The following is a 19,076-nucleotide window of genomic DNA, read 5'->3' on the forward strand; positions in this document are numbered from 1 at the left end:
ATATATTGGTGTCTGACCAATCAGGGAGACACTATTACAGTTTTTTTTACGGCAAAAAATGCCAAAAACAGGATAATACAGAGATTTGACCCGTGGAACTGCAAAACCACAGTTCTATTTTTTCTGGCCTACACCAGACTCTTTTAAACAGATATATTGGTGTCTGAACAGTCACAGACACACTCAATTTTTTTTTTGGGGGGGGGGAAATACCAAAAGGTTAATAAGGCGTGTATTTGGACAGTCTGACTGAGGAAAAAAAATATATAGGATTTAGATGAAAAAAAAAATAATTTTTTCCTGGCCCCTGAGACCGGGGTGATAAGTCTAGCAATTTGACCGACAGGAGCACACAGGACTGTAATGCAGCGTTTGCTGGTATAACCACTGCGTCTCCTATACAGCCAGCCTGCCTGCCTGATATCTGGGATGGATATTAGTCCTGAGAAGGACTGTTTGTTTGATTTGGCACTCTAGAGAGACCCTACACTAACTATTTCGGAGTATAAATCTCTCCCTAGCTCAGCAGCACTGACCCTACACTGGCTGATCTGGAGCGACTGTGTCCAAGATGGCGGCGCCCGGTTTTAAGTACTCGAGGTGACGCTGTGCGGCCAGCCAATCACTGTAATGCCCACAAACAACATGGCTGCGCCATTACAGTGACTGGCTGGCAATCCCTGCATGTTCATTGGCTCTGTAAAGAGCGCCAAACGTGCAGGGCGGAGACCCGAGCTCCCGCCCGAGTAACCCGGAAATGCTCGGTGCTCGCCGAACATCCCGAGTAGCGTGATGCTCGGGCGAGTAACGAGCAGTGTCGAGCATGCTCGCTCAACACTAATGTTCTGTGAACATGGCTTAAAGATACTCATACACATTGGATTATAGTTGACTGAACCAGCCATACTTGCTGAAGTCCGTATCTGAACTTACTGATAGTCATGTCTGAACTTGCTTAAGTTTGTGTTATTGAGATCAGACGAGTTTTCTGAGGTCTCTGACACATGAGCAAATGTTGGCAATCAGTTACAGCCTACAGATGACCGCTACAGATAACACATCATAGTTACTATATACTCTATGTCATTATGTATCTATAACTGCTTTATATTTCCATCTGTATAAGAACATATTGTGAATTGTGAACATATTGTGGGCTCCAACCCACCCAAACAAGATGTGGTTAGCTAGAAAGGTGTAGGCTCATGTTATCCAAACATTCTGAAAGTGGATCTGCCACTAGATTTTACAATACAAATTGCATACACAATTAAAAGATCTATTCGACCGCATGAGACTGGTGTACTTAATTAAAAGAAAATCATGTCAGAATGGCTGTAGAATCCCCTTCAAAAGTTAATATTAAAATTACATATTTTACGAATTCAGTTCTAGTTAGAACATAAAATGCTCATTTTGATATCAGGTGGGAAAACTTTAATACAGCCATTTTGATTAGAATTTTCAAAGTCAATATATCTGCCTCATCGGGTGTGATAGATATCTTTAAAGGGAATCTGTAACCTCAGAAATACAATTTAAACTAAGTACATAATCACATAGGGGACTTAGCCCCTATTATAATTATGCCTTTACTGTCCCTCTGTTGTGCAGAAAACACTCCTTATTCTAATAAGCTAATAAGGAACTTGGTGCACCCTAGGCGTGGCCGAGCAATTTCAATGCATAGTTCTGACCCTGAATTTGGATACACCATCCTCCCTCTCTGGTGATTCGCAATCCTGGCTTGCCCAGAACCAGCACTGTGTAACAGTCCCCGAGGTGGTAGCCGCGGACGAGTGTCATGAATCCGACACCCCAGCACGTTACAGAAAAAAAGAGAGTTCTGGGTGTGTGTGTTTATGCTGCCAGTGTTGCTATGGGTACCTTCACCTTCAGACTGGTCCTGTTCCACTCCTCACCAGGTCCATTAGACTTCAAGAGAAAGACACCAGGCGCGTTCATAAAAACAAGGCACTCTTTACTTGGTAACACACTTAGGTACATAAGGCAGCAGGCAGTGCACTTTACAGCTTCTCTCCTGTCTCATACAGAGGTACATTCTTATCGGTTTCAGGCAATGGCACTTTAAATGCGAATGGTAGACAAGCAGTGCCAGTCAGATAAACCTCCATCTTCCCGATGCAGGGACACATGGGTCAATATATTATGCTGTGAACCCTGCATCCAAACAGCAGTCTGTTATCCATTAACAAGGGCCTCTCTTAGAACCGCTTCCCTCTACCATGTCCTCAACTGGGCCTCCCATGTCTGGACAATACTGTACTCACTTCTTCCTTTAATTTTCCCACTAATAGGTTTCACCCACTTGCCTGCTTGACTGGATCTCAGTCGCCTCTAAAGTTCCTTAATGATTTTTGCTGCCTTGTGCCTTCCAGCTCCATATTAGTTTTCTTCCTATCCAGATCTCTGCACATTCTACTCTCTTCTCTTACAACACTAACTCACTCATGCTCTCACTACCCAGAGATTCCCAATCCTCCTCCCCACTATGGGCCGGCCTTACAGTTAACCCTGACACTGTCGCTGCTCTCTGTTGCTGGGCAGACTTAACCTTTCACCCAGTTCTGTATAAAAGCAAAGAGGAAGACAGTGACATCTTGTTGCCGTTGGTTAGTACTGCAGCCCACAGGGAAATGAACACTTATTACCACAAGAAACCATATTTCACACATTTACATTAAACTCATTGATGTCTTCAGGTGAGGGGGTATGACAGCTCAATCACTCCCTCACAACTGTTTCAGAAGAAAGCTGCTGTCTGTGTCCTCGATCACATTTGGAGTTTCAAGATTGGAGAGTATTCACACAACTCTCTCTACTCTCTCCTGCGGTTGCTCCATTAAGTGTAGTTTCTAGATCAGAGAAGAAAGCTGATGCCTACGCTCACTTACTTTTGGAGTTCCTACATCATAGCGTGCACACACACAACGTTGTTTTGACTCTGGCAAACCTAGCACTGTCAATCATCATAGAGATAGGCTGGGGTATTCAAATTCAGTGGACACAATGGTGTACTTAGGCTGCTCGGAAACACCAAGGGTGCACTAAGCACCTTGATTAGCATATGGGAATAAAGGGTGGCTTTTTGCACATCGGAGGGACAGATTTGTACACTAAAGGTATGATTTTTATATATGACTATGTTTAGTTGAAATTATTTTTTGGGGGTGACATACTCACACTGATGATGTAAGCAGTTAGTATTGTGAAATCTGGTAACAACCTTTAACCTATGCAACTCTATTGTTGCATCTAAGGTGTCTCTCTGAAGTCTTGAATCTTATAAATGACAGAAACCAATATACCAAGGGAACCACTGTAGCATGGATTCATATTCTAAATAATTCATCAGACTCTGTTTAGAAGTACTACTTGTATTTAATAAGAAAAATGTCCATATTTTTAATTATACACTTAGCATAGCTGGTAGAATAATAAGCAAAAAAAGCCTAAAATGTGAAAAATATCAAGGCATTGGCATATCATAATTTTCTTTTTTTTTTTTAATCAGAGATTTTTACATAAATCTTCCACTTTTCACCTCAACCCAGAGAGTTTATATTTGATCAACATGCTTGGCTGAAGCATATGGAACATATATACTGTAGGTCACTGTAGTATAGATTGGCTTCAAAGAGACAAAGAAGCTTCCTGAGATATATAACAGATTAGACCAACAAGTGAGACTTAGAAAGACAGAAAAGTAATAAAAACCAGAATAAGTGCTGAAAACAGTTAGCATATGTTTATTTTGATCAAGATGTGAAGAAATTCAAAGGACCTTAGCAAACTGATGTTTAATAGAGATGAGCGTTGTTCTACTCGAACTGTTCGCCAATCTCAAATTCGAGCTGTTTTGGGCGGTGTTCGAGCCGTTCGGCGAACACGAACGATTTGAGAAAAATTCGGCTGTTCAAGGTTATGTTCGATAACTGTTCGTGCACCAAAATCATAACTGGATTTTTTCTCAGTAATGATGAAAATTAATGTTAATACACAGTTTGAGTGTACAGCGGGGTGGGAGGAGGGGCAGGGGATGGATCTCTGCAGGAATAATGAAGAACTCCATTTTTTTTTCTCTTTCCCGCATTTACAGTGGGGAGGTGCAATCTGTCAGCCTATCAGCAGCGCACACACGGAGCGAAGTGCTTTTTTTCACACAAGCAAGGGCATGTGTCATTGGCAGTGTATGTCACATGTCCTTGCCCTATAAGACCCAGCCATTTTCCCTGTCGCCACCATTTTCTCACTGCTGCAGCTGCGTGTTAGACGGCACCGCTGTTGCTGTGTGCGCTATACCTTGTTAATTTCAAGCCAATTTTCGCACAAATCTACAGATAGCTTGGGAGTAGGGAATAGTTGTGATTGCAGTCCTTTTAAGGACTAGGTTACAGCATTTCCTACGAGTTTTATCAGGCAGGTCTGTGCTCTTAAATAGATAGATTGTGGGAGTAAAGACTAATTGTAATTGCAGTCCTTTTCAGGACTAGGTTACATCAGTTCCTATCAGTTTTTGCCAGGCAGGTCTGTGCCAGTGCTGTGCAAGTTTTTTTCACAGCATTTGGCTGTATCTAGCAAAGCTAATCCTTTTTGGCCTATTGCAGAGTGTGTTAGTCAGTGGAGTAGCCTATCTGTGTTGCAAGACATACCACCTGTGTATAGAATACCAATTTTTTTACTGCACCTAGTGAAGTAAAATCTTTTGGGCATAGCATCATTCTATTAGTCCATCTATACTGACCTCCATCAGGTTGCAAATTGAATATAATTTTTTTCTGCATCTAGCTCTGAAAAAATATTTGGGCTTCTAGCAGTGTGTGGGACTTGTTCTATTAGTCCATCTATACTGACCTCCATCAGGTTGCAAACTGAATATAATTTTTTTCTGCATCTAGCTCTGAAAAAATATTTGGCCTTCTAGCAGTGTGTGGGACTTGTTCTATTAGTCCATATATACTGACCTCCATCACGTTGCAAATTCAAAATAATTTTTTGTCTGCATCTAGCTCTGAAAAAATATTTGGCCTTCTAGCAGTGTGTGGGACTTTCTCTATTAGTCCATCTATACTGACCTCCATCAGGCTGCAAATTAAAAATAATTTTTATCTGCATCTACCTCTGAAAAAATATTTGGCCTTCTAGCTGTGTGTGGGACTTGTTCTATTAGTCCATCTATACTGACCTCCATCAGGTTGCAAACTGAATATAATTTTTTTCTGCATCTAGCTCTGAAAAAATATTTGGGCTTCTAGCAGTGTGTGGGACTTGTTCTATTAGTCCATTTATACTGACCTCCATCAGGTTGCAAACTAAATATAATTTTTTTCTGCATCTAGCTCTGAAAAAATATTTGGCCTTCTAGCAGTGTGTGGGACTTGTTCTATTAGTCCATATATACTGACCTCCATCACGTTGCAAATTCAAAATAATTTTTTGTCTGCATCTAGCTCTGAAAAAATATTTGGCCTTCTAGCAGTGTGTGGGACTTTCTCTATTAGTCCATCTATACTGACCTCCATCAGGCTGCAAATTAAAAATAATTTTTATCTGCATCTACCTCTGAAAAAATATTTGGCCTTCTAGCTGTGTGTGGGACTTGTTCTATTAGTCCATCTATACTGACCTCCATCAGGTTGCAAACTGAATATAATTTTTTTCTGCATCTAGCTCTGAAAAAATATTTGGCCTTCTAGCAGTGTGTGGGACTTTCTCTATTAGTCCATCTATACTGACCTCCATCAGGTTGCAAATTAAAAATAATTTTTTGTCTGCATCTAGCTCTGAAAAAATATTTGGCCTTCTAGCAGTGTGTGGGACTTTCTCTATTAGTCCATCTATACTGACCTCCATCAGGCTGCAAATTAAAAATAATTTTTATCTGCATCTACCTCTGAAAAAATATTTGGCCTTCTAGCAGTGTGTGGGACTTGTTCTATTAGTCCATCTATACTGACCTCCATCAGGTTGCAAATTGAATATAATTTTTTTCTGCATCTAGCTCTGAAAAAATATTTGGGCTTCTAGCAGTGTGTGGGACTTGGTCTATTAGTCCATCTATACTGACCTCCATCAGGTTGCAAATTGAATATCATTTTTTTCTGCATCTAGCTCTGAAAAAATATTTGGGCTTCTAGCAGTGTGTGGGACTTGTTCTATTAGTCCATCTATACTAACCTACACCAGGTTGCAAATTCAATATAATTTTATTCTGCATCTAGCTCTGAAAAAATATTTGGGCTTCTAGCAGTGTGTGGGACTTGTTCTATTAGTCCATCTATACTGACCTCCATCAGGTTGCAAATTGAATATCATTTTTTTCTGCATCTACTTCTGAAAAAATGTTTGGGCTTCTAGCAGTGTGTGGGACTTGGTCTATTAGTCCATCTATACTGACCTCCATCAGGTTGCAAATTGAATATCATTTTTTTCTGCATCTAGCTCTGAAAAAATATTTGGGCTTCTAGCAGTGAGTGGGACTTGTTCTATTAGTCCATCTATACTGACCTCCATCAGGCTGCAAATTGAATATAATTTTTTTCTGCATCTAGCTCTGAAAAAATATTTGGGCTTCTAGCAGTGTGTGGGACTGGGTCTATTAGTTCATCTATACTGACCTCCATCAGGTTGCAAATTAAAAATAATTTTTATCTGCACCTAGCTCTGAAAAAATATTTGGGCTTCTAGCAGTGTGTGGGACTTGGTCTATTATTCCATCTATACTGATCTCCATCAGGTTGCAAATTAAAAATAATTTTTATCTGCATCTAGCTCTGAAAAAGTATTTGGGCTTCTAGCAGTGTGTGGGACTTGGTCTATTAGTCCATCTATACTGACCTCCATCAGGTTGCAAATTGAATATCATTTTTTTCTGCATCTAGCTCTGAAAAAATATTTGGGCTTCTAGCAGTGAGTGGGACTTGTTCTATTAGTCCATCTATACTGACCTCCATCAGGCTGCAAATTGAATATAATTTTTTTCTGCATCTAGCTCTGAAAAAATATTTGGGCTTCTAGCAGTGTGTGGGACTGGGTCTATTAGTTCATCTATACTGACCTCCATCAGGTTGCAAATTAAAAATAATTTTTATCTGCATCTAGCTCTGAAAAAATATTTGGGCTTCTAGCAGTGTGTGGGACTCATTGTATTAGGCCATCTATACCAAGCTCCACCAGCTTTGAAATTAATAATAATTTTTAGCTGCATCTAGCCCTGAAAATAATTTTTTCCAATAGTGGTAGCAATAGAAATATGGGGCGCGCACCTGGCTAACAAAAATATACGCTTCATAACACAAAACACCAGCCTAGCGCACTGCATTAATAAATGGCATCATCGTCTCTCCCAGTGCTAGGCCTACTACGCAGGCTAGCATTCCTGTGCCTAAAACACAATGTATGGGTCCGCGCTAGCCACTATGCTGAGGGGTATATAGCTGCTGCTAACGCTTTATAACAATTCAATTGGCAGATTTTCACAGAGCTCTTCCACAACGCCCACCCATCGGGCAACAGTTGCCCACCCTCCCTATGGGTTCTAGTGGCGAATAGTTGATGCCATTAATCAGAGCGTCAGTTGCCCCGTCAACGTGGCAAGCATACGGTAAGGCATGGGAAGAGTGGACATGACTAGTAGCAGGCAGACGGGTTGACCAATGTGAACAAGCCAGATCACAAGTCACCATAGAATTTCTCCACCAGCTAATGATGAGGGGCATATCAGGAGCGTCAGCGCAGCGGTGTCTGACCAGAGTAGCATTTCACTTCCAACTACTGAATTGGGGAGATGTGACAAAGATTCATCATCAGACAATCCATAAAAGGGTGGAAAAGGGGTCAGCCAAGTCAGGAATGTAGACGTCCCGTCCCGTGTCACTAAAACTGATTTCTCACATCATATCCCTAACACCATTAACATGACACTCACAATTTGAAGCAACACTAATGTCTACTGTATTTGTGATCGCCTTCTTCGGGGCGCTATGTATAAGCGAATTAGTCCCTCAATCCAAAATTACCACCAGTGGAGGCTTATTACACCAGGACGTAGTCATAGCCAATAATGCAATACGTCTACGCATACACCAATCGAAAACGGTTCCAGCGGGCAGGGGTACTTGGGTACTTCTACAACCCACAAACGGTACACTGAGTCGGGTAACAATAGTAAAAACATATCTAACCATCAGATCACAAAGTAATTTCTTCCTATCACACATTGATGGAACGCCATTATCAAGATACCTGTTCCAAGCTATATTTAATAAATGCATAACATCGGCAGGGAACCACCCCAAAGATTACGGGACACACTCATTCCGCATAGGTGCGGCCACGGAAGCAGCAAGAGCAGGACTGTCAGAAACGGAAGTTCAGAGGATAGGGAGATGGCGATCCACGTGTTTGGCGAGATACATAAGACCGGACTTGTTATCCTAACGTGGTTTGTTTCTTTTACAGGTGACGCTAAGCCAACAGTGTGAGTGATAGGCCACTCGTATATATATTGGGCACAAAAAAGGGCGAAAGTCCACCCAGGCGGGAGGAAATTAGAGTTTCATAACACATATTTCAACTGGAGAGGTATTAGAGGCCTGCTATGGCCACAGGTACTAATGGAGGTAATCAAGGTAGGGAGAGAGGCAAGAGGTCCGGTCATCTTAGTTATACAGGCCGGGGGAAACAACCTAGGTCATCACAAGAGCGCATAACTAATAGCAATAATGAAACTAGACACTGAGCGCTTCAGAGAATTTTTCACAAAATTAGCTATAGTATGGTCAGAGATTGTGCCGATAGCGGTATGGCAAGGTGCGCGAGACATCACGGCCATCGAATGGACAAGGCGGGTAATAAATATTTGGATGGCAAAATTTAGAAGAGACAGAGGCGGTGTAGTGATACGACACCGACAACTGGAAGGAGATAAAGCAGGCCTCATACGGCCCGACGGTGTTCACTTAATAGATATTGGACTGGACATATTCCTGTCAGGACGGAGTGGAACAAGCGTTAAGAGTGATGGGTGGGGGTCAGAGTCCTGCATACGAGTACGCTGGATCCTCCGTGGCCTGGAAATAGAAAGGACATGTTGGAGAGTTACACTTGTTGGCCAACTTGCCGGAGTGGGGACCCAGGGCATGCTGCAACAAGCTGAATTATTTTAGAAATAAAATGCCTTTCTAATGGAATGAGTATAAAGAGTTAATAAAGCTGTGACCGATCCTCACCCATCCAGTTGTAAGAGTTACATTATTGTATTGTCCATGAAAGGGGGGCGGTAGGGGGGCTGAGCGTCTGGGTTTGGTTGGGGGTCCCCACAGTCTGCCTAGGCTAGATTCATTTAAAAATTCTTATTAGATAAACAGGCGGTGCAGCTTGCTTCGCAGCTGGGCTACTACGCCCAAAGTATTGCCTAGGCTAGATGCAGTTAAAAATTCTACGCTGACTAGCAGACACTGAAGATTTGGAGCAGACCTCTGAGTAAACAGCTCTTCAGACTCAACCATCTGTGTTACCCCAAGCCATAGTGTATGTAGTTTCTTACAGTTAAAAGGGGGGGGGGGTGCGACCCAACCCACCTGGAATTGACGATGCCAACGTCACGTAAGACACAGCAAGGGGACTCCCAAAATTGTGGCACAGACACCACTTAACCCTAGAACGCATACCTGTGGCCTTGCAGGCCCGCCCAGTTAATTGTTTTCTATTTTCTGCAAGATTACTTTAGTTCGAATTTTGAAACTCTAGGTATTCTTCATGTATATAGTTGTTTGTCATTTGAGTATGAGTTATTCCATGTTATTTGCACACGGGCCTAAAGGGCCCCAGGTATGTGAAAGTGTAGATTTTTATGGTCATGCGTTCTAGGGTTAAGTGGCATCAATTGCCCCACTGTTGCTTAAAACGGTTGGTGAGGTGATTTTACCAAATCCCCAAGCTTTTAGTCTCCCAAGGATGACACAGGGGTAGAAATGTCCTTGCGAATCCATGATTTGTTCATCTTTATGAACGTGAGTCTGTCTACATTCTCAGTGGACAGCCGCGTGCGCTTATCTGTCAGCACACCACCAGCAGCGCTGAACACACGGTCAGAGAGAACGCTGGCTGCATGGCATGACAAGATCTCCAAGGCGTGAGTGGCGAGCTCCGGCGATTATTCAAGATTGGAATACCAAAATGAGCAAGGGTCCAGTGACACAGTCATGGCTTCGATGTTCACTTGGAGATTCTCCTGTACCATCCTCTCTAGGCATTGACTATGTGTCAGACTTCTTGTCTCCTGTGGCCTTGCAAAGGATGGTCTAAAAAAGTGGTGAAACGATTCCACAAAATTGCTGTTACCAGCAGATACTGTGTTACTGTTACTGTTTGAGTGATGAAGACTCGACAGTCCCACCGTTGGCAAGTTAGAACTGTGAGATTCACTACGTGCACCACTGGTGTTTTGTGGAAAAGCACATGTAAGATTCTGCAACAGCGTCTGCAGATACTCCTGCATTCGTCAATACCTTTTTATGGCAGGAATTATTTCGGCAAATATACTTTTGTACCGGGGATCTAAGAGTGTGGCAACCCAGTAGTCGGGATTACTTCGAATTCTGACAATCCGGGGGTCATGTTGCAGGTAGTGCAGCAAGAAGGCACTCATGTGTCTTGCGCATCCAGAAGTACCAAGTCCTTGTTGTGTTGGTAGCGAGGTAAGAATCATGCTTCCTTCCTCTGCCCTCTCCCTCCAACCTCGCACAACAGAAATGTGATCAAGGTCTCCCTCATCTGATGAGTCTTCCATGCCCATCGCCAGTTCGTCCTCCACTTCTTCCTCGGCTCCTCCACCTTCCTCAACAGTTTGGCTGCTACCATGCGCCCTGGTTATTCCCTCTCCCCCACCCTCCCATGCCTGCCGCCTTGGTGCTGCCAACCGTCTGGACCTTGGAGATGTTATCCCTTCCGCATACGACTCCTCCTCTACTTCCTCCACCTCCTCTTGTCCCACCACCTGACTCTGAATTCTGTTTAATGTGTGCTCCAGCATGTAAATCACCGGAATAGTCATGCTGATAATGGCATCGTCGTCAGCACTAAACATCTTCGTCGCCATTTCAAAACTGTGCAGAAGGGTGTGTGGCGCCCCTGAGGGTTCAGTCGCCACAGAGTTACTGCATCTCACCCAGAGGTGTGGTATCTCACCCTCAGGTAAGGAAGGCGTATGGCTCGGGACCCTGACTCCTGCATCCAACACATACCCGCAGTGGGGGTAGGGCGAGATTGCTCCTAAGGGAGAGCACAGTCCCAGGTCCCTAGCTGGTTTGAGGGTCCTATGTAGTGGGTGCTTAGGGGAGCAGCTTAGGGGAGCACATGACAAGGAGAGTATAAATAGGAAGCCATCTTAGAAAGAGCAAGCCAGACAGAGGAGGAAAAGTGACAGGAGCAGAGACTAGGCATGAGCTCTGCTCCGGAGGCGGGCCTAGCCTGGGAGGCCCAGGACTGAAGGAGAGAAGAGAGGAGTGGGAGCTGGAAGGCTCCAGGAACCGAAGGGACCCTACGGCTACGGGCCGTGCAGAAGGCCACCCGTACTCCCGCTGCTACCAGGAGGTAGAGGGGTCAGGCCAGATAAGGGGAACCGGTCCCTCAACTAGCGGAGAAACAGCAAGGCTCAACTAGAAACCGGAGGCTGCTGCATTTCATGTACTGCAGGCCAAAGTCCACACCAGTCTCACTAAGAAGGTAGCCACATAGGACCCAGGGGACGGAACCCGCCAAGGCCCGAGGATACCGGATAGAAGTGTCACTGGGTGTGAGGTGCAGGGAGAAGGCCAGAGAAAGGACACACTGAAGGGGGTCCTGCTAAGTACTCCGGAGCTATCTGGGGGTGGACTGAGCCCCTCACTGAGTATGCACAGCACGACGGGGGAGATTGCTCTGGTACCTGTAATCTGGACTACAACAACTGTGAGTAATATCTTGAGACGGCATCACACGGACTCTGTGTTCATTACTGACTCCCTGCACTACAACCACCATCATCCACCCACACTGCCCTGAAGCTACACTCTTCCTGTGGTGAGTAATAATACCGTTGCTGCAAAACCACCAGCTTCGGAGGACTGTTCCGCAGCGACGGCCCCTTTGGCCGCACTCCACAGGTGGCGTAGTCAGACATTATAAAATCCATATATACAAATTACCCTTGGATTGATCGCCCTGGGTCACGGATTGGGTCACCGCCACAGTGACTACAACCCCCAGCGTCTACCGGCCCGGCTCAGGGTACCCCATGGCCCAGGGGGCGCGTCAACTTCATAGGTCCCTGATCTGAGACCACTCCTGCAGCGTGATTTGCCCCACCTCTGGATCTCGTTGGCCCAGGCTATACATCAGAACGTATTGCACCAGGGCTTGTCGGTGCTGCCACAGTCACTGCAACATGTGCAGAGTTGAATTCCACCATGTCGGCACATCGCATTTCAGCCGGTGAACTGGCAGGCCCAACGACTTCTGTAGAGATGTAAGTCGTTGAACTGCGGGATGCGAACGGCGGAAGTGAGCACACAGCGACCGTGCCCTCTGCAGAAGGCCATCTAGTCCGGGATAGTGGGCTAAAAATTGCTGGACAACCAGGTTCAACACGTGAGCCATACAAGGCACGTGTGTGACATTGCCCCGGCGAAGTGCCGCACCCAGGTTTGCAGCATTGTCGCACATGGCCTTCCCTGGTTGCAGGTCCAGTGGAGACAACCTTTCATCTGTGTGACTCCCATTTCCCAGACATTTCAAAGTAAACACTGATGCCGTTGAGCCCTGCTGCCAGCATAGTAAGGAGGTGTGCAGGATTCCTTCTGCGCAGTTAGAAAGCAGGTGGCATTACCAGACAGGCTTTGGGTGCAGGTGGAGGACCGAGAGGAGGTTGAGGAGGCAGAAGCAGTGGAGGAACTTTGAGATAAAGAGGATTGACGCATAACTCGTGGGGACGGTAAGACTTGGACAGCAGCCCCTTGTCCTGCTGTCACCATAGTTACCCAGTGCCCAGTCAGCGACATGTAACGCCCCTGTCCATGCCATCTCGTCCAAGTGTCTGTGGTGAAGTGCACCCTGTCACACACAGAGTTTCTCAAAGAAGCGGTGATGTTGTGTGCGACATGCTAGTGGAGCGCAGGCACACCTTTCTTTGAGAAGTAGTGCCGACTGGGCATCTGGTACTGGGGCACTGTGACGGACATAAGGTCTTGAAAATCCTCTGTGTCCTCCAGCTGGAAAGGCAGCATTTCTGTAGCCAACAGCTTGCAGATGGTGAAATTCAACCTCTTAGCTTTCTCATGGCTAGGAGGAAATGGTCTTTTACTTTTCCACATCTGAGGGACCGAGGGCTGGCTGTTGTGCTTAGACGGTGTTGAGTAGGGTGTCCCCGGCAAACTGCCGGTCTGTGAGGAAGATGCAGGCGGACATGTTAGGTTGCCTTGATCCAAAGGTGGTGCTCTCGATGTCGGAGAGCGCTCAACACTAGCAGGTGTTTCCACTTCCCAATGAACTGACGACCTGCCAATCACACTGGCTGTTGCGGGTAAAGAGGTGGCAGGTCTGCGTCCAAAAACATGTGTGACTGCTGTCCCCCCAGTCACAGAGGATGAAGAGGCTGCGGATGCACAAGATGGGGCAGACGGTGGTTGGCCCGGCCGGCTAGGCCGCATTGTAGCACAGTGAGCTTCCCACTGCAACTTATGCTTCATATCCATGTGACGGTACATGCATGAAGTACTCAAACTATGGATTTTTTGGCCTCTACTTAGCTTTTGCTGACAAATATTACAGATAACACGAGTTGGGTCATCCTTATCGATCTGAATAAATGCCCAGGCTATGCAAGGCTTAGAGCCCATGTGACCTGAAGAGCCACTACGACTTGTGGTCAGAGGCAGAGTTGTGGTTGAGGATGCAGTTGTTGACGTGCTTCCAGTACTCCGTCTCTGTTCAGGAAGGCGCAACCTAACCTCGTCGTCAATACCATCTGTGATGCCCCACTGCGCTTGGTATCACAGATCCTAGAAGAGTGCATTGATGGAATCCTCCACAAGAGGCCCCCATAAACATTCACACATCTCCACCTTCCACCTCAGACCAGCAGAGGGAGCCCGTTAGGGATATAAATAGGGAAGGTGGAGCTAGGCAGTTCAGTTCCTCTGAAGAGTTCCTGCAGTAGAGAAGCCTAAGAGAGGTCAGTCTGCAGTGGAGCTCAGTCTAGTCTAGAGAACGCAGTTAATAGTTCAGCAGTGGAGCACGAGGCTCCTGCTTGCTAGATTCAGGGAGCCCAGATAGAGTTTAAGGTGTGCCGGTGCCGTAAGATCAGTGAAGCGCGGCAAGCTGCCGTTAGTGTGTATAGCCTAGTGAGGGCCCGAGTAGGCCGAAGGCGAGTGGCGAGTTAGTACATAAGGGGCAGAGGAGCTTAACCAGCTCACCCCGAAGCATTTACCGGACACAGGATCTGAGCTTACCGGTATCTCTATGACCCAGTAAGGCATAACCGGAATCCCTGGAGAACTACAAGTCCCAGGATCGCTAAGGTGCTGATATGTAACAGAGCCAGGAGACGCTTAGGCCCCGCATACTGGGAGCGTGAACTCCAAGAGAAGGCCCTACCACAAGGTCAGCCAGCGCAGGACAGAGACAAAGTTAGGCCTAGCTCCAGGCAGGTCAGAAACTTACTACGCAGAGGCAAGAAACAGGAGGCCCTACACCCGCTCATTGGGGAGGATCCTGATATGCACCCTTCACCCTACAGTGCTCCGGGATGTGCCTGAATTTCCACCAGTAAAAGGTACTGAAGTGACTACCGTGTCCGTTCCCGTTCTTGCTCTGACCCAGCTGGGTCTCGCCTGTCCTGCATTCCCCCTGCATACGCTGCCCTGAGACCTAGGTTCACCTGTGGGGAGCTATACCATCGAGCTGCCTTATCACCGGCCTCAGTGGACTGCTGCAGCGCTGGTGCTTGTCACCAGATACCACAGGTGGCGTCATGAACTCTTATAAAATTAACAATTATCCACCCTTTTAAAGAGAGACCCCAGGGTACGGGCCAGGGAGCCGACCACCGCGACATCCCCAAGGCCAGGCAAGTGCCCGGGTACCGAGTCATCCCCATCCCCAGGGCTAGTCACATCCTCCTCCACCTCCTCTGCTGACCTCATCGACTGGCTGACTGTGGGTTGACAGTAAGCGGGATCTCCAACCTCGTCATCATCACCCTGTGTGTTATCACACCCGTCGTCCTCAGAGCCAACCTCTTCCTGCCCTGACCGAAAAGTCAAGTTGTCGCTCCAATCAGGTATTTGAGTCTCATCATCGTCTTCATCATTGTCTCCACCAACAGGAGTTACAGTTTGGGAACAAGGGTCTACATTATGCTCAGAACCTTCTTCATCTGGTCCTGGATCTGACTTATAAAGATTCTGGGCATCAGATCAGATCATTTCCTCATCTGGATTAACAGAAGCTCTGGAGCAGACCTCCGTTTCCCAGGCTATAGTATGAGTAAACAGCTGTGCAGACTCAACCATCTGTGCTACCCCATACTCAGACGGGCAGCTGGAGACTTGGGAGCTGTGAGGAAGCAAGTGCGATTGGGGTGACACCTCTGAGGACTGGAGTATTTGTGATGTTGAAATTGAGGTGATGGAGAGCCCACTTGAAGGAGCACTTGATATCCGTTGAAGCACCTGCTGTTTTTGTGCCTCATTTAGAATTTGTAGCGATGGGCGTGTCCGTAAGAATGGGATCGTATCACATTGTCCACGAAAAGAAGTCGACATCTTAGTTTGGCTGGAAGATGGTCTTTCTTCTGCAGATGTTACTCCCCCCCCCACCGTGGGGGGCCTCGACCCACCGGCGGACAGGCACCAGTATTGGGATAGGGGGGCTGGCCATCAGGGTCCACCGCGGCTCTGGCACAAACCCGGCGACACAGAGGTGGCACGGGCAGGAACGGACTGGCCGTGTCGGCTTCTCACTTTTTGGATTTTAGAAGGGCATGACATGCCTATATCTGTGTCTCCCCCTCCTTTTACTCCTCCACCTCTTTTCTTTTCGCATGACTATATGTACTTGTCACTTTTCCATGTGTTAGTTGTGTCTTCTGAGCAGTTTGTCAGCTTTTGGACACCTTTGAAGGTGTTTTCTATGTGTTTCTATGTGTTTTTGTTTGCCTGCCATTGGTTTTAACGGTGTTCGAAGGTGTTCGACGAACAGTTCGACGAACAGTTCGGCGAACACACGGGTGTTCGACGAACCGAACCGAACTCGAACACTACGGGGGTGGCTCAACACTAATCTTTAATAATGTTTAAAACTAATAATTCCATATGTGCAATAATTAATGCAAGTAAACCAGGGACAAATGCAGAATATGTAAATAGGACCTGTCACTAGATCAAAAGTGGCCAGTTTTTGCTCTTAGTTTATTCCATCTGCCCCCCTCAATATTCCGTACTATATGGTTCTAGACATATTGACCCTAGTATTTAGAGCAATTTTTTTTGATTCTTACCAAGGAGGAAATACTCATAGGATTCTCTGGGGGGGGGAGGTGTTTTTTGGCTGCTCTGGATTATTTATCCTGTGTGCTACACCTCCTTGGTAAAGATCATAAAAAGGAACTCTAAATGAAAATGTCTATATCTCTGAAACCGTATTGCGGATTAAGAATTAATAAACTGCAACAAAACAAAAAAAGGGAATACTTATGGGAGAAGCAGGAATAAAATAAGAGCTGACCACTTTTGATCTGGTGACCAATCCTCTTTAAAGAGTGTGGTGGGTTTCCATCAATGCCCATAGTAAAGATGGGTGAATGACCTTCCGCCATGATATCAGATAAGTTATAATGTCAGAGCTGAGAGTTTGAAGTCTTCTGCTTACCTTCACAAAGCTATAGTTTCATAAAAAACTCCTACAGCTAATCCTAGAAAGAGCTCACTTCACATTTATTCAGATTAAGTGGCAAAAATATATACATGAGTTACAGCTTACCTATGTGGGATGTTGTGTTTATGGCAAATGTTCCTGCTATTTGAATTCTTAAAAATATTAGGTATATTAAAGAGCTTTCAAGTTACCTTTTGATTGGGAACATCAGCAGCCTCATTTTTGTGTATTGGTTTAGTACTTTGCATATTTGCATTTTTCTTGCATGGACCTCCGGCTTTAGGTTTGCAACTTCTTTGATGGACTATGAGGCGGTCACTTGCAAAGGTTCTTCCACAGTTTGAACATGGCAACAGTTGTTCCTTAAAACTTTGCCAAGCAGCTTCATTTTGTACTTCTCGAGTGGCTCCTTTAGACAAATCTACTTGAGGCTTCAGAGGAACAGGTCTTCGTTGTCCTTTAGGTAACTTATCATTTTCAATTTTCCACTTCTCAAGGCATTTTGGTTCATGTATTGGGAGAGATTTAGTTCCAAACTCTCGTCCACATATGTAACAAATTAATGTCCTTGGCTTCACTGGATTTTGAGGATTCATTGCACTGGAAAACTCACTGGCTGTTTTAGATTCTGACACAGAATTTGGATTTGTTAATGTCTTGTTAGCTGTGGAATGCTGAGATCCCGAATTCTTACCATTTGGTTTGCAACTTTTTTGGTGCACAAGAAGCCGATCTGGAAGAAATGTACGGCCACAATTCCCACAAGGTAAAAGCTGAGATTGGGAACTTTGCCAGGCGGCCTCATTTACAGCGTCGTCTGAACCATCTCTACAAGCCTGAGGTTTGATTGGAGCTGCTCGTCTTAGATGTTTTGGGAGATTTTCATTTTCTACATGCCATTTTTCTAGGCATTTGGGTTCATGGATGGCAATTGATTTTGAGCCAAATTCTCTGCCACAAATGTAGCAGACTTTAAACCCTTGTCTTCGAGGAGGAATAACTGGTCTTTTTTCTTCTCTCTTTGACATGTTGTCTATTGATCTTTTGACTAATATAGCGGTTTTTGGCCTGATAATTCTACGCATATGAGATACTGACTTAACATCTGGTTTTTCACAATCTTGCTCGTTTCTTTGCTAATGTTTTCTTTGCTACTTAAGGAGGGCAAGATTTGTCAGCATTTCAGTATCTTTTCTCAACTTGACTTCTGGTCCGTTTTTTTTACAATTTAACAAGTGTTTCAAATTTGACTTTAATCTGAAATGTAACAGATAAAATTATTAGTCCTATACGGCATTATCATTGTATACATTTTAAGAAAAATCATAATATCTTTACAAATCTAACACAAAGTTTTGCTTGCCTGGATCGTAATAAGGCTGCTTTACCATCGAAATGCACTGCACCCGGCCTCTGACCTGAAATGGGCTACCTTGTGGAAGCATCATTTTCTATAGTGGATGGCACATACTATCTAAGAATCTAAGAAAGCACCGTCTTTGGGTAATATTATCTCACCAAGTTTTTTTTCCAGTTCTTCTGGTAATCATAAAATGTGGCTCAAATATAAGGGTTTTTACAAACGGGCTAGCAGATGGAAAACCTGTAAACATGCATTTCAATGCACCCAATTTTCTAATGTGAATAATTCTCGCTCTTATAATATCAAACAATATTTTAACTGTAATTCTGAGAATGTGGTTTATGGGATAAGATGTACCTCCTGCCAGAACTTTATATTGGTTACACTGTGTGTAAAATGAAGGTCTGCATTAATGAACATCTTAATGATAATGTATGCAATTCCAATCGCCATGTTTCCTCTGATGCTAAACATTTTATTTATAGCCATCAACGACAAGGAGGTGACAAAAGAGGCTGTTTAGATGTTTAATCTTGGTTCCAGATTTCCAGGCGGTCTTAATTTACAGTACGCAGGGAAATTACGGTATGTATTATTATTAGCTTTCATATGCATATGTTTGTTTTTTTCTGTTTTACTTATTTTCCACGCTATTTAGTTATTTTTACCAGTTCACACCTGTGTTTTTAATTAACTATCCATTTCATCATGTATATCTGATATCCTGCTTTCATTGGTGAGTTGGGATATTGAGGACTGTTGGGAACATTTTCCCATT

General features: G+C 44.8%; 1 protein-coding gene across 1 annotated transcript in view; it reads right to left on the bottom strand.

Annotated features, from left to right (window-relative positions):
* LOC141264622 (zinc finger protein 474-like) overlaps positions 1 to 19,076 on the bottom strand; it is a 283,616-nt gene that overhangs the window by 23,709 nt on the left and 240,831 nt on the right. The window contains exon 4 of the mRNA XM_073676902.1: positions 17,127 to 18,192. Within this exon, the coding sequence (XP_073533003.1) occupies positions 17,127 to 18,020 (894 nt within the window). The 5' untranslated portion in view covers positions 18,021 to 18,192. The remainder of the gene's footprint in view (positions 1 to 17,126; positions 18,193 to 19,076) is intronic.

Source organism: Phyllobates terribilis, unplaced genomic scaffold, assembly GCF_046119375.1.
Source record: "Phyllobates terribilis strain yellow unplaced genomic scaffold, ASM4611937v1 Scaffold_1__5_contigs__length_1240528914, whole genome shotgun sequence".
Classification (NCBI taxonomy): Eukaryota; Metazoa; Chordata; class Amphibia; order Anura; family Dendrobatidae; genus Phyllobates; species Phyllobates terribilis.